At 35.5% G+C, this 22,884-nt stretch overlaps 1 protein-coding gene across 1 annotated transcript in view; it reads right to left on the reverse strand.

The window, feature by feature from the left end:
- Window positions 1-15,197: 15,197 nt before the first annotated feature.
- Window positions 15,198-22,884, reverse strand: part of FAM83B (family with sequence similarity 83 member B) — a 102,760-nt gene continuing 95,073 nt past the window's right edge. Inside the window, exon 5 of the mRNA XM_023222995.2 lies at window positions 15,198-20,584. Within this exon, the coding sequence (XP_023078763.2) occupies window positions 18,283-20,584 (2,302 nt within the window). The 3' untranslated portion in view covers window positions 15,198-18,282. The remainder of the gene's footprint in view (window positions 20,585-22,884) is intronic.

Here is a 22,884-nt window from a genome sequence, read left to right on the forward strand (position 1 = left end):
TTATACTTTAAGTTCTAGGGTATATGTGCATAACGTGCAGGTTTGTTACATATGTATACATGTGCCATGTTGGTGTGCTGCACCCATCAACTCGTCAGCACCATTTTGACAGGATCTCCACTTCTAACTATGGCGGAAGAGAAGGGTTCAAAACATTTTACCTACAGATTTCATGCTGCTCAGTACATCTCTTACTTATGCCAAAATGCAAACATTTTTACCAAAATCATTTTGATTTTTTCATAGGTGTGGTCTTAAAAAGAGCAATTTATAGACAACAAATCCAATACAATAAACTGCCTAGTGTCATGGAATGCATTCTATGTAAAACACTTCTAATATATTTAAAAAATAATAATTATTTATTTATTAGAAGATATTGTCTGCTTTATAATTCTTTCCCAACACTGGAACATTGGGACAACGCCAATAAGATAAATGACATAATGTGGATGTTAATTTACCCTGAAAAAGTGGACATATTCTGCCATCAAATAAAATATGAGAGAAAAGAAGAAATCATGATGGGTAACTGCTCAAATCTGGAGTTGCCATGGTTCAGTACAAAAGTTTCTCGAAATGTAGTATATGAGAATCACCTGGAGATCTCTTTTTGAGTCATAAGTTTGAGGATTGCAGATTTATCCAATTTAGAAAATTATCTTAAGTAAGATAGTTTCCCAGGTTAAGTTTTAGAGACCCAATTATGAATGTTAAATGCAAACTGTATACAGCAAGAAATTATGAAGATTATTTTATATGGTGTACTATAATTTTAAATTATTCCATATATCAAAGGACTGTTATCTCTGTCTTTAAAAATTGAATTGATTTTCATAATAATGAATGTGAAAATGCTCAATAAGTAGAATGTTCTAAATCTACTTCAGTTATGGAATACTATTTTTTGTTTGCTTTTTGTATATGTGCATTTATCTATATTATTAAAAATATAAAAGCAATGCCATTTTCTAATGTACTGGAGAAAATACATGGCAAAAGATGTAACTGCTAAAAGACATGTAACTTCTAAATAAGAAGGATATGTTAATTTGGCATACTGAAATACATTTTTAACTATTAGGCTGGTGCAAAAGTCACTGCAATTTTTGCTACTGAAAGTAATGGCAAAACTGCAATGACTTTTGCACCAACCTAATACATAGCTACATAACTGATGACCTACCAAAAAAATGGCTAGTAGACCTAAACTAAGCTCAGTGGAAGAACACAAGGTCTCTAGGTAAAGGCAGTGCTGGTGTTCAGATTCACCTGGATTTTTGCATTTTCTAACCAGAAACATTCAGACAAATAATACATTTATCATCACAAGTAGTAAGAAATTTGTTTATTTTGTATTAATGCCAGTATGGGTATTTTATCTGACTATATGGAAAGATTTTATTTTTCTTATTATCAATAGCTGTGAATTCAGACACATAATTTTAAACAAAACATAATTTAATATGACTTCCTCTGTACACTGTGCAGGACTGGGATTTTGTTCTTTTATATTTTAAGCTGAATTCTAACTGCATTAGGAAGGAAGTTAGATATAAGTTTGCCTTGAATTTATAAAATAGTTTTCTTCCCAGGAACTCAAAATTACTTGCATTTATTCTTTGGAAATGTTTGTCAGGCTGCCAGTCTTATTGTGTTCTTTTATGCACCAAGATGTGCCTGGCAGAATGTCTGTTAACCTCTGCTGCCTTCTAATCAAGAGAACTGGGCAGGCTCAGGTGGAACTATATGAGTTATAGGTCTGATTTACTTATTGACACAATAAAACTTAGACATCCATGTGTTTGTGAAACTTCATCAAAGTGGTCACCTTGGAAGGATAAACATTTAAAAGAGTTGTTATTGTCTCAAATGTTTAGTGCCCTTTTTGATAAGGGATGACATTGCCTTCAGAGCCAGTGGATGGACCCCTTTAGCACCACACATCACTCTTTCATCTTTCATCCCATTCCTCCTTCATCAAACACAGCTCCCACTTATTTTATTATTGTTTCTCTTGTTGTTGCCTTCTATCAAATTATTCCCATGAGGAAGATTTTGTCACCACTGTAAATATGCAAAGAATGATAAACCAGCTCCTGCCTTCACGGATCTGTTTAACAAAAATGATGTTCATAAACATAATGTTATGTTTTGTTATGTTATGTTATGTTATTTTTTTAAATTTGCTGAGGTTCGTTTTTTCATTTCTAATAAATATACAATTTCTTCCCCTATCATTGTTCACATTTTTGTAATCTTTTTCTTAAAGGGCAGATTTTTACTGAAAGTTTTCTGTAAGCCAGAAACATTCTGAGTCCTTTGTTTGCATAATTTTAACATTCAACACAGCTCTGTGGAATGGGAACTATTATTCCCATGGAACAATTTTGAAAATGAGATATTGAGAGGTCTCAAGCCTATAGTCATAACTTGTAAAATGTTCATAGGCAAGCTTGATGTTGCCCATTTTCAAGTCATCTCTGACCAAGGCAGGGAATATATGGGAAGGTGACACAGACATACCACTAGCAACACAGAGAGTGAGAAAAATGTACTATAAAAATATTAACAAGCAAAAGGTTTGCAGTAGAGTAGACATGACTCCTCATCCTCCAGTTTTCTATTTATCAAAGAAGCAGTATTGTGCTGGGCACGATTGCATGCCAAGAAAGAAACCCACCCTTGGACTCAGCTGACTCAAATTTTGTGGTGCCTGAAGCATTTTAATTCAGGGGCCTGCCCTTTAAGGAAAAGATTACAAAAATGTGAACAATGATAGGGAAAGAAATTGTATATTTATTAGAAATGAAAAAAGGAACCTGGGCAAATTTTAAAAAATAAACAGTATCCCAAGTTTCACAAAATAAATAAAAGAACACAATAGTATTATTAATTAATAACCTGTATATCTAACACTTTATTTCCTACAATTTTTGGTGTATACTCTCTGACTGTCTCTTCCCATGGCAACAATTTTGTGACATAATTTTCTAAAAAGAAAATAAAAAGGTAACAGGCAGTCTTTCTTCTGACATGCTTGATGGAAAGTTGGGTGTACTTTTAAAAGTTATTGACACAAAAGTGTCTGTGTATGTCACATTTCTTTACTAATAGTGCCACATCTGCTCAGACAGTGCTCCTTGTCCGGAGACAAGTCATCACAGAACTGAAAAGACAGCAATTGGACCACCTTAACTGTGTCTTCCTTGAACCATACCAGCCCTCACCAGACCATTGGTGTGCAGAGCATGAGGTAACTATGAAGCTTTGTCATAGTAACTTCTGGATAGGAAGCAATGGGGCAGACTCTGAGTCACTTCCCTGTTCTTTAGGTCAAAGATGGGGTCCAGATGAGTGATGACATCTACTGGGCACAGATCTAACTACTGAAGGCAAAAATGGAGCCTACTGGCCCACCCTCAGCCCCAGGGCCACCAATGGTGAACAGAGTGTGGGACCTAAGCTAGGCATCATGCCATGCTCCCAGCACTTCTCCACATACACTATGAAGAATTCTCCTGCTCATTTTTTATTAGCTTCTTGATTAAGCTGTCTCTAACTGCAATATTTTTCAGTAGTTAGGAGCAGTTAGGGGGTGGCAAGTAACACCATGGACTATGCAACAATGGAAGGTTTTAGCCAGAGAAATGTCTGGTTAGAAAATGCAAAAATCCAGGTGAGTCTGAACACCAGCACTGCCTTTACCTAGAGACCTTGTGTTCTTCCACTGAGCCAGTTTAGTTCTACTAGCCATTTTTTTGGTAGGTCATCAGAACTTTGAGAGACAAGAGGATATTAAGGAGAAAAATTTTCTCCTTTCTAATGCTTTAAGAAAGAATGAGTTTTGGATCCTGATAGACAAGGTCTGACTCTATTACTATTTTTATAAAATTGGAGTAATACATATGGTGTAATGTTGAGTAGAGATTAAATGAAATATTTTATGTGCAAATAACAGTGTAGTGCTTGGCTCATATATGCTTTACGATAAATCTTTATCATCTTTCCTGAACCAAATAGGACCAATATTTTCCACCAGTGGAATAAGTTTGACTGCTGTAAACTTGGCAGGTGGGGCATCTTGTTGAGCACTGGAAATTCAAATATGTACCATTGCACTGCCAACCTCAATCTCTGCTCTCTATGTTTGATATTGCACTTTTGAGCATAGTATGCCAGATCCCTAATGGATTAAATCTGTGCTGTAGATCTCTGCTCACTTGACTAATTCTGAATGTATTCATCACTAGGATACTTTGTGTTGGCCTCTTAGTGACTTAAACATCCTTTGATGTGAGTGACCTTTGCTGCCTTGTTCAATCAACTAAATTAGATTGCCTTCAGTGTTGTTGCTGACCTGTCTGAAGCCTAGAATTATCCAAGTCCTGTGGCACCAAGGGCCTGGCTACAAAGCTAAGTCATTTGATTTCACCTGGAGCATTAGTGTTTCTCTTTGCTGCTGTCTCATGCTGCCAGGTACTCAGCCAGAAGGAGAGTCTAACGCAGTCTCTTAAGCCATCCCTAAAGGTGGACATGAAACTGCTCTCAATAACAACATAGTTGAAAAATACAAATTGGCTTCTAGGATGACAAGTTTGAAAATCCACACTTACCTGAATAGAAATTGTAAGGGCCAAAATAATGCTCACAATTGAGCCTGCCTTCTCTCTCTTACTCTTCAAAAGAACTCTGTAAGGGAGCTATATTGTTATCACCATTTCATAGATCAGCATTTAACAAACTATGGCTCGTGGATCTGGCCTGCTACCTGTTTTTGTATGATCCATAAACTGAGAATGGTTTTCACATTTTTTAGTGGTTGAAACAAAATCAAAGAAAGAATAGTATTTTGTGACATGTGAAAATTACATGAAATTCAAATTGTTGCGTCCATAAAGTTTTTTTCGAACACAGCCACATCCGTTTGTTTACATATTATCTATAGCTGATTTGGCTCTGTAAGACAGAGTCCAGTAATTGTAACAGAGACCCTATGGCCCACAAAGCCTAAAATATTTACTATTTGACCTTTTATGTAAAGCTTTGCTGACTCCATTTACCAGACAACGAAGCTCAGAGAATTCTGTAACTTACCTAAGGCTACCTTAAAAATCAGTGGGGAGATACATGAAAACCCATGTCTGATTGCTCCCAGAGATCATGCTCTTAACAACTACACACTGTCACTGTAGTGCTTGATTGTTATGAAATCAGTGAATTTCACACATGAAAAGTAAATCACATTTTAGTGACTCTTTAGTTGTATTTTCTATATAGAACATTGCAGAAAGGTTTGGCAGAAGGTGACTGCTACCACTTCTGTAAAGTGGCGTGCTGCTGAATTTAGGAGAGTGTTTTGTTTTGCTGACATCTGCACAGCACGGTGAAGTTCCGGTCCTAGTTCAAGTGCAATGGTTGCCAGCCACAAATTATAACCACTTCTACTTCTAACCTAACTTCAGAAGCACAGCACATATGCTAGGGTTTTGGAATTGGATAAAAGGTATGGGGACCATGCCCAGGAAATAATTACAAATGATTATTCAAAATTATACATTCGGTTAATTGCCAGTGAAGAGAAAAAATAATCCCTTCCTGGTTTCAGAAGCCAGAAATAGTGGCAAGATTTGGTCCATTAAACCAATGAAAAAAAATTATTATGTCAGAATTATTCTGTCACAGCAACATTGTAATATCCAATATTCATTTTAATATCTGCTTTTAAATGCATTTATAATATTTTAGTTTGTACCTTGACAAATTTTACATTTTAGATATTAGGGTTTAAAACAATCATACAGCCTGGTTTTTTAACTATAAAAATGGCATAGTGCTAATATTCAAGAGTACTATTTTGTATTCTGTTACGGCACCCAGGCAGGGCCATGAAGGATTGAGGGATATCTTTTTAAAAATATTTGCAGAGATGTGTAGACAGGGGCACAGTGGCTAACTAATAATTAGTTTGGGGATTATGTGTTGACTTATGAATTAACAAATTTGTCATTTGTATCCAATGCCATCCATGTTGTCAATGGTTTTAGGATCTTTGGAGTGAAACACTTGATCTGCATTTGTTTCATGGCCTATTCTGGAACATGTTGTCCTCCAATGATTGTTATGTTGGATCTTAGGATGTCTATTTTTATGACTTTGCAGCAAAGATACATAGCACAGCTTGGAAGAGCACTGCTTTGGTTAAACTAGTATTTACCTTAAGTGGAAAAGGGAGATAGTTATTAGAAAATTATACAGAGTAAATGTCTTGCCTAAAAATTAAACTGGATATTTCTAAACTTTCTTTGTTACTTTTGGGTCTCTTTGATTCATTTTTTGGACAAAGTTTGCTTCAAAACTAAGTCATTTTCAAAGAGCAAGTAAAGCATGAATTTTCATCAGGTTATGTTTTCTCCCTCCTCTGAGTCCTCTTCGTATTTTGTGTACATGGCTCTTACTGTACTTTTGATCTTTCATTACAGCTATTTATTTACCTCAGTCATTCTACATAGCTCTATATATTATTAAGTCATTGAAGGCAGGTACCAAATCTTTAAATGATATTTTTTATTCTGGTTCTATGATAAAAGGGAAAGCATTAATTAAAATTGAGCAAAACATTTAATTGCGGAAATGTGTATTATAAGGAAAGCTGTGTGCTTTTGTTTGACAGACACAGGCAAATTAGGTGCCACATAGTTTTCTGTGTTCAACTAAAGTAAACCTGACCACTTATAATGTTTGATTTGCTTTGATCATTTGCAATGATGAAAGAGAGATACATATGTAGCAGAGAGGGCAATTTGTATTTTGAAGAAAAGGAAAATAAGGAGAAAGGAAACTTTAGGGAGAAGTAAGAGGACTAGACATGAAAAGAACTTGCAGTTCCTAAGGCAAGAAAAGTATAAAGATATAATATTAGGAGCACTGGAGAACATGCCCAGTCTGAACAGTTTTCAGCATTATCCTCCTTTCAGATACAATCACAGTATCCAAACATTTTCCTCTTTTTTCACTGTCTCTAACATTTATTATTTAGTATATGCAGGACATTCTGCTAGGAACCATATCTATACCTTATAGGCCATATGTGTCAAATTAATTTTAAAGAGGTAAATAGATAAATATGACTATTTTAATTTATGAGAATAAATCTGGTCTGAACAGACTTTGTGGTTAAGACATTAATGGGCATATAATGTGTTCTGAACCACAGTCAATTAATCCAATGAAAGATGAATCTGCTTTAAAATATGTTTTTTTTTCTTATGTGGACTTTGAAAGCTAATTTTTTCAGTTCAGATTCTAATTCTGCCACTTACTAGCTCCTTGTCCTGTGAGACCATTAAAGGAGTTTCAGCTTCAGTTTTCTCACTGGGTGAATGGAGATGTTAGTAAAACTGAGTCAATACAATTATACCAGGTGTCTCATGGTCAACTGAAACATAATCCAACTGCAAATGACTCACCATCCCTGTGCCCCGTACCCTTCACACAAACACACATTGAACATGCTCTTCCTTCTACATGCCTTATCTAAGCTAAGGAGACCATGCAGTTTCCCAAGATAAAAATATTGGAATTATCTAAAATTCACCCCCTTTTAAATAAAAATAATACATTTGTTATTAATTTTTATTTCAATTCCATAGTATAGTATTTCTCAATTTTTCTCCTATTCTTCCCCCAATGCCACTGTATTAGTTTGTCACTCATTACAAATTCCTTGGATTACTGAAATAGCTGCTTAGTTGGTCTCCAAGCCTCCAGGTTTCCTTCCAGTCCATCTTCTGTATCACTTCTTGAGATTTATTTTTAACAAAAATAAAAATAAAAATAAAAGTCATTCTGTACCTAAGAGCCTCCAAAAATTCCTCGCTGTTTCCAAGGTAAAGTCTATTTCAGCTAGGCACGTAAGACCCCTTACAATTTTGCTCTAAAATCTGTTTTCTATCATTTACTGTTTCTCCTTTGCACCTCCATAAATGCTAAGTTCAAACCACACAAACTTAATTGTTTTAGAAAAATACCTTTTATGCTCTTTTTTGGGGAGTCGGGGGGTGGTGGGATGGAGTCTTGCTTTGTTGTCCAGGCTGGAGTGCAATGGTGCTATCTCAGCTCACTGCAACCTCCACCTCACCTCAGCCTCCCAAGTAGCTGGGGTTACAGGCACCCACCACCACACCCAGCTAATTTTTGTATTTTCAGTAGAGACGGGGTTTCACCATCTTGGCCAGGGTGGTCTTGAACTCCTGACCTTGTGATCCACTCCCCCCACCTTGGCCTCCCAAAGTGCTGGGATTACAGACATGAGCCACCACGCATGGCCCCTTTTATGCTTTTGTTTCTTTTTACAGTATATGTTTTTTTCTCTACATAGAGTATCTCTTTTTTTTATCTTACTGGCATGCAGTATCTCCACTATAGCTTCTTAAATGGCATGTTAGTTGTGTGTTTGTGACTCTTTGCTCATTGAACTGTGCTCCTGGAAAAAGGCATGATGAGTATACCGTAGTTATCTAGCAAATAATGGACATTTAATTTCAGTGAATGATTAAACGAATCAATATAAGGCAAAATGCTTAGTAAGTACACCTATAAATAACAATTGTAGTGATGTTTGAATAAAGTTGATAAATGAGTGAGTAGTAAATTGTACATACTTGAGGAAGGACTACAAATCTGGAAAGATACCAGTTTTCTTCTCATTTACTTGCAATGTAAAGGAAAAGTTATTTTCATGTTTAAAGTACACCATGTTTGCCATTTTACATCTCTGTCGAAAACTAACTCAAAAATTTTGTCAGAAATTTTCCTCATCTAATATCAAGTCAATCCTCAGTGTGTAATATTAAGGACATGTCTTTTAAGTGAAGTTTAATGTTGACTATGAGCCAAACAAAGAAAAACATTTTTGGATCTTTGATGATATTAAGAAATAACTTGTACTGGTATTATACAGTTACATTAGATAAGAATCTTTAAATTTTAGAGATACATTGAAAACACAAATATGACTTGTGAGATGTGCTTCAAAATAATGCAAAATGGTGATGTAATTAAGAATGTAGACAAGACATGCTTATCCACAGTTCAATGGGTGTATTAGTCTGTTCTCACGCTGCTGATAAAGACATACCTGAGGCTGGGTAGTTTATAAAGAAAAAGAGGTTTAATGGACTCACAGTTCCACGTGGCTGGGAGGCCTCACAGTCATGGTGGAAAGCAAAAAGCACGTCTTACATGGTGGCAGACAAAAGAGAAGTGAGAACCAAGTGAGAGGGGTTTCCCTTGTAAAACTATCAGATCTCATGAGACTTATTCTCTATCATGAGGACAGTTATGGGGAAAACCACCCCCAGGATTCCATTATTTCCCACCAGGTCCCTCACACAACATGTGGGAATTATGAGAGCTACAATTCAAGATGATATTTAGGTGACAGCCAAACCATATCAATGGGTATATAGGACAGGTGATGGATAATGAACATTCATTCAAATATATGTTCACTTTTGTGTATGTTTGAAATACTCTACAACAAAGTTTAAAAAACAAATACATTTTCCATCATGACCAGTGCCTACACAAATATGAACAATTAAAATGACATCAAATGCTTGTTGCTATTTGTGACATACTCTAATATTTTCTTTTCTATTCTATTTTTAATTTAAATTAAGCCTACTAAAGATGAACCACTAAATTTATTTCAGTCTTTGCTAAAAAGTAATGGCAAACACTGTCCTATGTCATAAAATAATCCTTCATGAATTAATCTCCCTCTTATCCAATGCCCACTTTTAAAATCTTCCACAACTCATATTAAATATTAACCTTCTCATAAAGCTCCTAATCTTTTAAGCATCTCCCTAATGTTACTCTAATTTCATCACATGGTTCTCATCATAAAGTCTGTGGCAGAAGAGTTTTCTGGGGTTGGTCTAAACAGTTGAAGACTAAGACACACTATGGACAAAGTTATGTTTTGATTTCATGTATTGTCCTTCCTTCGAAAATTTTTTTTCTGACTCTATATATTTAAAGATAAAACAATAAGCAGTATTGTCAACAATATTATCCCAGATGATTAAACTGTATCCTTTATTTAAACTTGACCCTAGCATAAAAAGAGTCTTCCTGAACGTTCACCCTTCCCTGTGTTCTGTTCTGTGTAAAATCATCTGCAACTCTCTTTGTTTTGCTGGACTTTCTAGTGTTACATTCGGATTGATTTTTAGCTTTGCAACTACAGAGAAACTTCCAGTTTCCTATATTCTCCAGGCATCCCAAGTCACTCCTTAGATTTTATTTGTACAGTCCATTTTTTTCTGATTAAAAAAATTAAATGCCATTCTGTTTTTATTAATAAATACACTTGCTTTTACCCATGTCATTTGTTTTCTATGGTACAAGCTAGGCCTCCTGGGATGTGCCATTAACAAATAATAAACATTTCTTATATTGGACCAGTTAGTGATACTGTTGCATCTTATGCAGTCCCACTGAACTGCCTTTATTTTTTGCCCCTCCAACTTAGTTGGACTCTCAAATCTATTTTAACTGATCAAACAAGTATACTTCCTCAAACCTGTTTTCAAGTTTCAAACTTATTTTAACTGATAAAATAAATGTTTTACCTCAGACTTATTCTTAAGCCTCAAATCAATTTTAACTGGTCAAATAAATATGTTGAAAATGAAAAACTGAGTACCACTAAGTTCTTGATATTAGCAAGCCATATAGGCATCTAAATAGTGACAAATCAGTTTTTGAATTATTTAATAGATATTATCTACATTGCTACATTTAAGAATAGTGAAGCTTGATAAAATGAATACATTTAACCTATACATTGTGTTATAATCTCTAACCCTTCAATAATTGTTCTTATGTATTTACATTATTTCTATAGATGTGTTTTAAGGTACTTGAGGCCTGCACCCCATAATTTTGAAGACAGTGTTTGATGTGGGCTAGCTAGTTTGACAGTATGCATATTGAATTAAAATACCAACTCATCGACCAGGCACGGTGGCTCACGCCTGTAATCCCAGCACTTTGGGAGGCCAAGGCGGGCAGATTACCTGAGGTCAGGAGTTCAAGACCAGTTGGCTAACATGGAGAAACCCCGTTTCTACTAAAAATACAAAAACATAGCCGGGCATGGTGGCGCATGCCTGTAATCCCAGCTATTCAGGAAACTGAGGCAGAATTGCTTGAACCTGGGAGGTGGAGGCTGCAGTGAGCCGAGATAGTGCCATTGCACCCCAGCTTGGGCAACAAGAGCGAAACTCCGTCTCAAAAAAAAAAAAAAAAAAAAAAAAACCCAACTCATCCTAGCTCTGTAATGTATTACTGTGATCTGGGGAGAAATAAGAACAAGATAACGTCTAGGTGTAAAAAGAAAATAACTGGGTAAGCACTTGAAAAAAAACTGACCTATAAGTAGTTTTTGATTATATACATCAAGTAATATTATGGGGGAAAAAAAGCCTTGCATGAATTTGATGAGTCAATATGGAGTCTAACATGGAAAAGTTTGTAACTAATCTAAAATCTATCATGTAGTACGCATAATAATCAATCCTGGTTGCCACCTTTAAACATAGATTTTGCCATTAACCAAACTGAGATGTGTTTGCTATTGTGGTAGAAGGTTCATAGAATCTCATTCTTGTAATTGCCTGACATTAGATAAAGATAACTTAAAAATAACTTCCCAGGTTTATTAGGTATTAAAATATTTTACAGTCTCTTAAAATCATTGTCTGTAGGATTCCAACAATAAGAAATGGGTTCTGTCATTCTGATTGATGGTGATGGAGTCATTGTTACTCTAAACATGTCACAGGGTAGCTGCATCAGAACACGTTCAATCTTGGGGGCACTAGGAGCAGCACCTGCTACTGGCATGCTCTACCTCTAAATCACTCTGTTCCAGCCAGTCTCTGACCTCTGATTATATGGGCCTTAAAGTTTATACATAAACATTTAATCTAGGTGACATTTTTAATTATATTTTACTCTCAAATACTTAGTTTTAATTCCAGCATCTGGAAATCTACCCTTTTGCCAAACTCTGAGTCTAGTGAAGAGAACTACTAAGAATTTAAATATTATTACTTTTTTACCTAAGTAGAAAAACAATGCAAGAGGGATGATGATCTATGGCAATATTTGCCTTGTGCCCCTTTTAAAGGGGCACAACTTGTAATGATAGATGTCTTTAATATTTACATATTCCCATAAAGTAAAATATTATCATGTTTTATTTAATATGAAGGAAACCAAGTATAAATAAGTTTAGTGTCAAAAAGTGAGTTACCAGAAGTTAGAAGTAACATTAGGCCTTTCACCTGTCCTGTGCTCTTTTTTCTATTTATATCTAATTTTATTTCAAAACAATATCTTTTGCCTTAAATTATAATGCAAAATCTCTCTCAAATTCTTCCTCTGAAAATCAAATGAGATCAGCACTTATTAAGTCCCTTTCCTATGTCAAGCACTGTGAAAGCACATGTTGTAGCCAGTATTGTTTAATTTTGTATCACATGAAACACATTTTGTAAATGCTTTGCAAAGCAAAATATTTTTTCATACTTGAATTAGCAAAATACATAACAATTTCCGTCTGTCTTTAAAAAGCTACATTATATTCTGCTTGAAGAAGAAAAACAAGAAATCAAACTTCAAGTATTTTAGACTTTGCACTTATAGAAATACATTTAGTTCTTAGCTTTATGGTAGATCCCAATTAACTAGAATACTTAATAACTATCTGACTTAGCCTTAGCAGTTAGCTAACATTAAATTTTGGTAATGTGTAAAGCAACCAACAAGCAAACCAAAAATACACAAACAACAAGAAAAAATAAGTTTCTTTCTGAAATGTAGGCTCTTGAGTCTAACTGAATCTGCCAATTGAATTGAGACACATACAGATTATTAAAATGCTAAAAAGAAATTTAGAGGCAAAATATGCTAAGATTAAAATATACACTGAATGTTGTTTTCTAAAACAAATCCCCGATAAAAGGTTTTGTTGTTGGACTTTTAAAAAATTTACCTCTTTTATTTTTTTAGATGGAGTCTCGCTCTCTCACCTAGGCTGGAGTGCACAGGTGCGATCTTGGATCACTGCAACCTGGGCCTTCCAGGTTCAAGCGATTCTTCTGCCTCAGCCTCCCGAGTAGATGGGACTACAGGTATGCACCACCATGCCCGACTCTAAATTTACCTTTTAAATGAAAGTAAAATAGTGATCATTCTGTCAAAGTCAAATTTTGTATATCGTGTCTGCAGTTGTTATAACTGTTCAACAATAGCACAAGGGCTGCTGTTGAGCACAAGAGGTCGAGTGTTCTGAGGTCCTCAGTGAAGGTGCTCACTGCTGTCACTACTGACACCAGGCTGTCTTCACTATAGAGATTTTAGAGGAGCCATTTTTCAATTACGGTTCCCATACCACCTGCCTATGGTAGCTGAAAATCTAAAGGACTAACACAAAATCACCACTCCCTTCCCTCATGTACCAACTGCCTTTGAACTTGATAATACAAATGCCTATTCAGGTAGTTATAAAATGCCTATTTTAATGTATGGCTATTAATGGACTATTATCTTTTCCTAACTGCAGCTAAGGAAATGACTAGATTCACACATCACGTATTTATCAGGTATCTTTTATACGCACCCTTTTTTAGGCACTAGTACATTAAGTAACAAGTTAACAAATACCCCTCAAGTAACATAGGCTTTTGCTGTAAGTTGGGGTATTCTTAAAACATGTATGAAAACTTGCTGGCAGCCTCTGATTATCCTGATTATCCAGACAACCTTTTTTTTTTTTTTAATTTTTATTTTTTCCATCAAAAGCCTACTATAACCTACATACATGGAACAAAGTAGGTCCCCAGTATGAGTGTTAAATAAATCAGCCAGATTGTTGAAACATTCATATTATAGAAGAAATGTCCAAACTTAACATACTAACCCTTTGTTAACTCAGAAATATTCCTCTGTATATCTCTTGCTTGTGTTTCTCACTGCTTGAAGCTCAGGTAATTCCCCTTATGTCAAGTGTTTCCCTGGACAGGATACACACATATCCCCTTCAATGCCCTTCCATCTTTCCCAGGTCCAATTACTCAAGATGGTCTTTGACTCCTTAAACCAACTGAACCTATTGATAACTTCCCTTTCAGATGGCCACAAAAGTGAAGTCTTACCCATTTCCCTTACTATTCTAACTGAATTAGGATTTTCTTAAACATTGGCACTTATGATTAATTTATTCTAGCATTTGTTCTACCATTCATTATAATTAACTAGTTAAAAAGCACATTTGCCTTTAAAAGGACACAACTTTTAATTTGCAATACACACTATTTCAACTACCTCATAATCTGTGATAAAAAGGATATTTTTTCTAATAAATTCTGAGTCTTAATTCACTAATTCTCAGACTGTAACTTAATGTCACTAATACAAATGCGCATTTAGAATATTTTACTCAAACCGAATGCTATGAAGTTATACAGAAGTCAGCCATCATTTTTTTTTTCTTTTTTCTTTTTTAAAGATTCTCTATCTTTTAAAGTAAAAAGTAGGCGAGGAACAGTGGCTCATGCCTGTAATGCCAGCACTTCGGGAGCTCAAGTGGGGGTGGATTACTTGAGGTCAGGAGGTGGAGAGCAGCCTGGCCAACATGGTGAAACCTCATCTCTACTAAAAATACAAAAATTAGGTGGCAAGTGCCTTTAACCCCAGCTACTCAGGAGGCTAAGGCAGGAGAATTGCTTGAACCTAGGAGGCGGAGGTGGCAGTGAGCCGAGATGGCGCCACTGCACTCCAACCTAGGTGACAGGGCAAGACTTCATCTCGAAAAAAAAAAAAAAAAGTAAAAATTATTTAAAGTAACCACTATATTACAGTAATAATAGAAATAAAGAGAACGTGGATATATAATATTTTGCTCAAAGGAAGAGAATTGCCACTGAATTTGAAATATGAATAAATTACGACATGAAATATAATTGCTAATCAAAAGAATGTTTTAAAGATGATTTCAAAGTTCATGGAGAAATATTTAAAAATATGTCCACATCTGAATTCCTGATTAACTAGGTGAAAGACTGAGCTTGAATGCAGAAATGCAGAGTATGAAGATTAAAAAAACAACAGCTTACAATATATTGATGTTTGTACAAAATAATTTATTATTCATTTATTGATCTAAAAACAGAAGTTCATTTGGAAGAATATTTCTTTATAACATCGTATGTATATAAAATGTTGAGCTACTCAGGAACCTGAGGCTGGAGGATCGCTTGAGCCCAGGAGTTGGAGTCCAGGCTGGGCATACAAGCGAGAACCCATCTCTTGAAAAAGAAGAGTTAACAAGTTGACTCTTTGGTTTATCATTTTATCCTTTTTGTTTTAAATATTCTAGAACCCAGAATCTATCTGAATATAATGATAAAGTTATTTTAAAAAAAAGCATTGTACATGTCACACATATAGTCAGTATAAAACAATTCTACTTTGCATCCCTTAGCCACAGGCACATTAAGAATCAACAGATATTCACAGAACACAGAAATATCTGTGGAACGATACTTGAATATGTGGATCTTGAGTAAAGCTGAATTCATCCAGAATTAAACTTTTTGTATTATTTATCTAGATGACACTAGACATCATCTTGATTAAACAAGATATTTGCTTCCACAAGTGTAGACTGACAACATATCCCCATATCTGAACACGCCCTGTCAGAATTATGGCTAATCCCAAACTTGTAATAGAGGGATATCTGCGTATTCGGGATATAGGGTCACTTACAGTATTCTGTAGCCATCTGCCAAGAACTACTTTGAAATTACACCCATTTTCTTGTGTTTCTGCTTAAAAACTAATGTACAGTATTGCATATAGAGTAAAAACTGCATTACCAAACTTTAATATCAGTACACATCAAAGTGATATGATCTGTCCCCCAATATTAATATGGGGAGAAAAAGACAGAAAGTATATGGCCTAAAACTATTTCATCCACAAACTGTGATGGTGTCTGTTTAAAACTTAAACAGTAGCTGTACATTTTTTGAAGTATTATACTCTTGCTCAGTCTTATCCCTGGAGAGTTTCTTGGCCACAGAGACTTTGGAAAGTTGCTATGTACATATTCTCAAATATAGATATTTTTGAAGAAAAAAGATGCAAGAAAAACAATTTTTAAAAAACGCAGAGAAAAGTAAATCTGCTGTGCAAAAGCCTAAGTTACCTGTCAGGGGATGATGAAATAAAGCACTCTGTACTCCTCAATTCCACTTAAGAGGAAGAGCTCAGGAACTATTTAAAAGGATGTTTTCATAAGCTATCTATATTTCCTGAAATTAAGGAAATTTCTGTACAAAAAGGCAACAGGCTTTTGGTTGTAATTAAACATGATTAAACTTCTACTCTTTATATAATTTCAATTTTAAAGTTACATTGCACTAAATTTCAGGGCTTTCCATTTCAGAACTGCCTAATGGCTCATTATCCTAATTCCCCATCCAATACTAACAAAGAATGGGTAATAACAAAGTCAGTCTAGTTTGGTTAACTGTGGGTTCTTGGCTTTGTTAGGTTTTCTTTTCCTGTCATATTTTCTCCTGCTATGTTTTCTTTTGTATGGTTTCTAAACACTACGGAAAATTATTTTAATGACATAGATATTTTATACCATTATTTTAATTATTTTAATGAGATACATATAAAAATTTGTCTGAATCTTGCATTTTTAAAACAACAGTATACTGCTCCACACAGCAACTTAGAATGTATTAAGTAATATATTTAAAGTGATGTAAAAACACTTCACACTTCTCACAGGATGCATTGCTTCTTGAATTCTGTTCTTTGTGAATGAAGCAAAGTCAAGTTAAAGTCTCTGGAACAGATATGGAGCTTATACTTCATTACTGTAAGAAAGACAAAGGGTATCTTATAATCTGAATATCATCCTCAAATCATGGACGAACTAGCTCAGTACAACTTTTCATTTTCCCAATGGTATTCTTACAAAAACACTATGCAGTCATATCATATTTGGCACAACTTAAAGAAGAGCAAGACCTGTAATCCCAGCACTTTGGGAGGCCAAGGCGGGCATATCATGAGGTCAGGAGTTCAAGACTAGCCTGGCCAACATAGTGAAATCCTGTCTCTACTGAAAATACAAAAATTAGCCAGGTGTGGTGGTGTGCACCTGTAATCCCAGCTACTCAGGAGGCTGAGGCAGAAGAATCGTTTGAACTGGGGAGGCAGAGGTTGCAGTAAGCCAAGATCATTCCACTGCACTCTAGCCTGGGAGACAGAGCAAGACTCCATCTCAAAAGAGAAAAAAAAAGGAGCAAGAATTTTCACAAGGACCCCTTCGCATTGTCATGCCAATCTAACAAAAATGTAGGCAGAAATTTACATTTCTAAAAGCTTTTACACAAAAGAAAAAGGAGGGGGAATCCATTCAGATTTTCTAAATTCCTACTGGTTTGTTCTAAATGTGAAGTAAGGAATGACTATAAAAAATCAGCAGCCTATGGGTAAGAGGGGGACAGCTCCCTGGGTCCAGTGTAGAGAGAAGCACATCCCAGACCGTTTTCAAAGGCTTAGGAAAATAAATTCCTACGAATGTCATTATACTGCATGAGACTGATACTTTGCAAACACTTCAGGCCAAAAAAAAAAAAAAAAAAAAAAAAGTTTAAAAGGTACTGCTGTTGTCCAAACAGCTGTACAATGCTCCAGAGAAAAATTAATATTAATAAAATATAACAAGTTATCCTGTAGAATTTAATCTTAAAAAAAGGCTTTGTCCCATTTGCTTATATTTTTGAAGATATGAAAATACTATAAAGACATATTATAAAGGGTTACTGAGGGTAGTATGACCTTTTTAAAAGGAAATGGTTAAAATCCATACACCACACACCATATATCATCCACGAAAGTTTCTAAGTGAGACTTAAAATCTTCAGTCTAAAGAAAATGATTTAAATACACCTGTTATTTTTACCACTACCACTTACAAATCATGTGTTTACAGAGAAATTCTATCTACAGCAGACCCTAACTTTATCACACAGAAAAATAACTTTATATGAGGACACTGGTAAACATAGATATCATACCCATAATTCTGTCCTTAGGAAAATCTATTGGCATGTTACAAAGACTGTCCACAATTTTCTTTGGACAAATATTTATAGCCTCATTCATTTTGCATTTTAATAGCTATTTATTTTTGTGTATAAAGTTTCCAAACTTTTGCATAAATCCTCGAAACTTGTTCTCATTGGGTTGATACGAGCGATAAACACCAGTGTTGTAACTCAGCATTGGACTAGACCTGCCATAACTGTTGCTCACAGTCGCAGATTTTATTTCTGGGCGATTTATACTGGTATTTGGCGTGTTGCTTGTTGGCTGAATAGAGCTCTCAATCTTACAAAATGGCTCAAAACGACTGTAAACACGCCTATCAGTTGAATGAGATCGTAGAAGCTCATTGGACGTTGGCCTTGGAGTAGAAGTTGGTCTTCTTTCAGGAGTGACAACTGCATTCATCTCCCTTGAGTCTCGGTATTGGATCTGTTCGGTGTTAAATCTTGGGGCAGAGGCATCTCCTGCTCTTTCCAAGAACTTGCTTTCAACTGGACCTGGAGAAGGTGTTCTTTTATTTTCATTTGATGGAGCATTTATCTCTTGAAATGGACTAACTGTTACATCTTCCTTACTCTTGTGGATGCTGCATTGAGAATTCGATGAGGAAGAATGTTTTCTTCTAGGAGATGAATCAACTTTTGTGTCTGATTTCTTTGGTTTTTGATTTTCTTCACCCTCAGAAACTAATGTGTCAGAGCTACTACACAATCTATAAAAGGCAGGTGCTTTATTTTTGGATAGATTTTCTTTCTTATCTGGGGTAAGGCTAAGTAATGACCTTAACTTCTGAGACCCCTTCTTCAAAAAACTTGGGGAACCCTTAACTTCCTTCTTTGTAGCGAGTTCTTTGTTGGATTCCTCTTTATTCACATCAAGTAAAGCAGCAATGGAAATTGATTTGGTAGTAGTGCCACTTGGAGGGTTTTCCTTGGTGACTTCCTCCTCATCCTCCTCCAAGTTATGAGTCACGTTGTGCATGCTTTTAGAACTTTTCAGCAAATCTTCTTTGGGCTTTTCTGGTTGTCTAACTCGATTCCTGGTAAGTGTACTATATACATAATGCTTACTATTTCCAGGATCTAAGTTGGCTCTTGAGTTGTCAAATAATGGGAAACTTCGCCTTTTAAGTAGATTCTCAGTCTGTTGATTCTTTAGATTTTCTGTCTGCTTATTTACACACAAGGTTGTGTATATATAGTTATTTGATTCAGTATGGCCATTTGTAGTTTGGTTTAAGGCTACTGAGTGGTTTTCAGGAACCTGCAAGGTGTGCATTTTTGGTGCCTCTGACTGCAATGGGAGCTTGGGGATTGATTCTGGCAAGGGTTTGTCTGTCAAATGCTGTACATTTGTAGGGGTGTCTGGGACCTCTTTAGGTGTCTCACTTCCCTGAGAACCAATGATAGTTGAATTTGAGGAGCAAGTTGTACAACTGTTAACTTCCTTTTGCTCAGGTAAAGTGGGTTTAAATACTAAAGAGGAACGAAGCCGAGAATGAGTATAAAGGGCATTGGCCTTCAAATTATCAGGATTATCATAGCCCTCAAATCGGTCACCTAAAGCTGATCCATTTGAGTCTGGTATAGCTTCTGAATGATCATTTAAGTAGGATTCAATTCTCCAGTTACGCAGGAATGACTTTGTAGTATGTTCAAGAGTTGGCATTCGTTGTTGCAAAAAGCGGATATGGTTATCTGTTCCATTAAAAGACCTCCGAACATTTGAATTCCTATCTGCAAGATTTGTGGTTTTTCTCTGTGCAAGCCGATTGGCAAAACTCTGGGTGGGTGCGTTGTGGTGGCTTGCATAGCCTTCCCGTGATGAGGACACCACACTGAGACTATCAGATGGCTTTTTCCAATTACCAGGTGGATTATTGGTTCTATTCAGAGCTCTATTAAGCAGGAGGTATGGCACTGTTTCTGGCTGTTCCCCAGCATAACTATGTCTTTTCCAATTTTCATTTATCTGACTGGGTTGAAACTGACGTATTGCATTTGGACCATTAAAGTTTGGAACAAAATGAGGTTTGTATCCATGACTTCTTATGTTATATTTGTCATGTTCATTTAAAGTATATATCCCTCTGTTTTTGAAGTAACTAGAATCTAGTTTATGAATCTTGTCTTGTCTACCAAAAAGGTTTCTTTGGCTGGAAACAGATGCTAATGAAGAAACCGAATGCTGGTAAGTGCCATTTTCCCAGAGGGCTTTGCCGTGCTTCACCCTTGCTGATTCTTCCTGAGCAAATGAACTGGGGACACAGGATCTGGCATAGAGAGTTCTAAATTCTTCATCAAAGGACTCAACAAGTTGTCCTGTAATTATCTGAACCATGCTGAGGTGAGCTTTCTCAAATGACCACATATAGCTGGGGAAAAAAATGGAAAAATTTTAATCATTTAAGTTAAAAGATTGATAATAACATACAGTTCTACTAGAAAAAGCAAAACTTAATGACTGAAATATGTTTTTGTACTTTTCTTTGGCTACCATTATTTAGAATATTTACCATCATTACATGCACTACATGTCTTCCCATCCTCATATTCACATTTTAAGTATCAGTGCAACTCAAATTATGGCTTTGAATTCACTACTTTCCAGAAGTCCAAAGAAAAACTTGCTGTGCATTTTCAAAAGCAATCTGCAGATTCAATGCAATTCCTATCAAAATACCATCATCATTTTTCACATAAGAAGAAACAATCCTAAAATTCATATGGAACCAAAAAAAAGCCTGCATAGCCAAAGCAAAACCAAACAAAAAGAAGAAATCTAGAGGCATTAAATTACCTGATTTCAAATTATACCACGAGGCTATGGTTACCAAAACAGCATGGTACTGGTATAAGAATAGGCACATACACCAATGGAATAGAATAGGGAACCCAGAAATAAAGTCAAATACCTACAGCCAACTGATCTTCAACAAAGCAAACAAAAACATAAAGTATGGAAAGGACACCCTATTCAACAAATGGTACTGGAATAATTGGCAAGTCACATGTAGAAGAATGAAACTGGATCCTCATTTCTCACCTTAAGCAAAAATCGACTCAAGATGGATCAAAAACTTAAATCTAAGACCTGAAACCATAACAATTCTAGAAGATAACATCATAAAAACTCTTCTACACATTGGTTTACGCAAAGAGTTTATGACCAAGAACCCCAAAACAAATGCAACAAAAACAGAGAAAAATACATGTAACTTCATTAAACAAAAAAGCTTCTACACAGCAAAATAATCATCAGAGTAAAGAGACAATCCACGGAGTGGGAGAAACTATTTGTGAACTATGCATCCAACAAAGGACTAATATCCAGAATCCACAAGGAACTCAAATTAGCCAGAAAAAAACAAATAATCCCACCAAAAGTGGGACAAAGACATGAACAGACAATTCTCAATAGAAAATACAAATGACCAACAAAAATACAAAAGAAAATGCTCAACATCATTGATTATCTGGGAAATGCAAATTAAACCCACAATGAGGTACCACTTTACACCTGCAAGAATGGCCATAATTAAAAAATCAAAAACTAATAGACACTGGCATGCATGTGGTGAAAAGAGAACATTTTTACATTCCTGGTGGAAATGCAAACTAGTAAAACTACTATGGAAAACAGTACAAAGATTCCTTGAAGAACTAAAAGTAGAACTACCATTCAATCCAGAAATCCCACTATTAGGTATCTACCCAGAGAAAAATAAGTTGTTTTATCAAAAACACTTGCACATGCATGTTTATAGCAGCACAATTTGCAGCAGCAAAAATATGGAACCAGCCTAAATGCTCATCAACCAACAAGTGAATAAAGAAAATGTGGTATGTATATACCATGGAATACTACTCAACCATAAAAAGGAACAAAATAACGGCATTTGCAGCAACCTAGATGGAATCGGAGACCATTATTCTAAGTGAAGTAACTCAGGAATGGAAAACCAAATATTGTATGTTCTCACTTATCAGTGAGAGTTAAGATATGAAGATGCAAAGTCATAAGAATGATATAATGACTAGGGGGAGAGGGTAGGAGAGGGGTGAGGGGTAAAAGACTACACACTAGGTACAGTGTGCACTGCTAGGGTGATGGGTGCACCAAAATCTCAGAAATCACCACTAAAGAACTTATTCATGTAACCAAAAGCCAACTGTTCCCCAAACACTAATGAAATAAATAAATAAAATAGAATATTAAAAAAAATAAAGAAAAATTTGCTGTGTATTTTGCATCTGTGTCAAAACTTTGTGGCATAAAAACTGATATTATATTTCATATATAACATCTTGGCAGAATGCAGTAAAGCCAGTGTTGGAGAAAAAGTCGAGAGGCCTGGCTTCTGCTGAATTGTAGACACATGAGCTTGGGCTTCACTTTCCTCGTGTCCAACGTAAGGATACGGACAGCATAATAGCTATAATGCCTTATAGCTTTAACATGATATAATGTAAGATACAGTTGTGCTAATGCATGTATTTTAAGAGTCTATAAGTTTTCAGACTGCTATCTCTGTGGTTTACTTAATAAGTGTAATTTAGGATGCCAAGAGCTGTAAACAGGATTTGTGGCCAGCTGCCTCAATCATTAAAGGGCAGACTTCACTGTACTTACTGTACACAGTATTAGTAAATGTAGACCTCAGAAACCATGCCA

This window comes from Piliocolobus tephrosceles, chromosome 5, assembly GCF_002776525.5.
Source record: "Piliocolobus tephrosceles isolate RC106 chromosome 5, ASM277652v3, whole genome shotgun sequence".
NCBI classification, from domain to species: Eukaryota; Metazoa; Chordata; class Mammalia; order Primates; family Cercopithecidae; genus Piliocolobus; species Piliocolobus tephrosceles.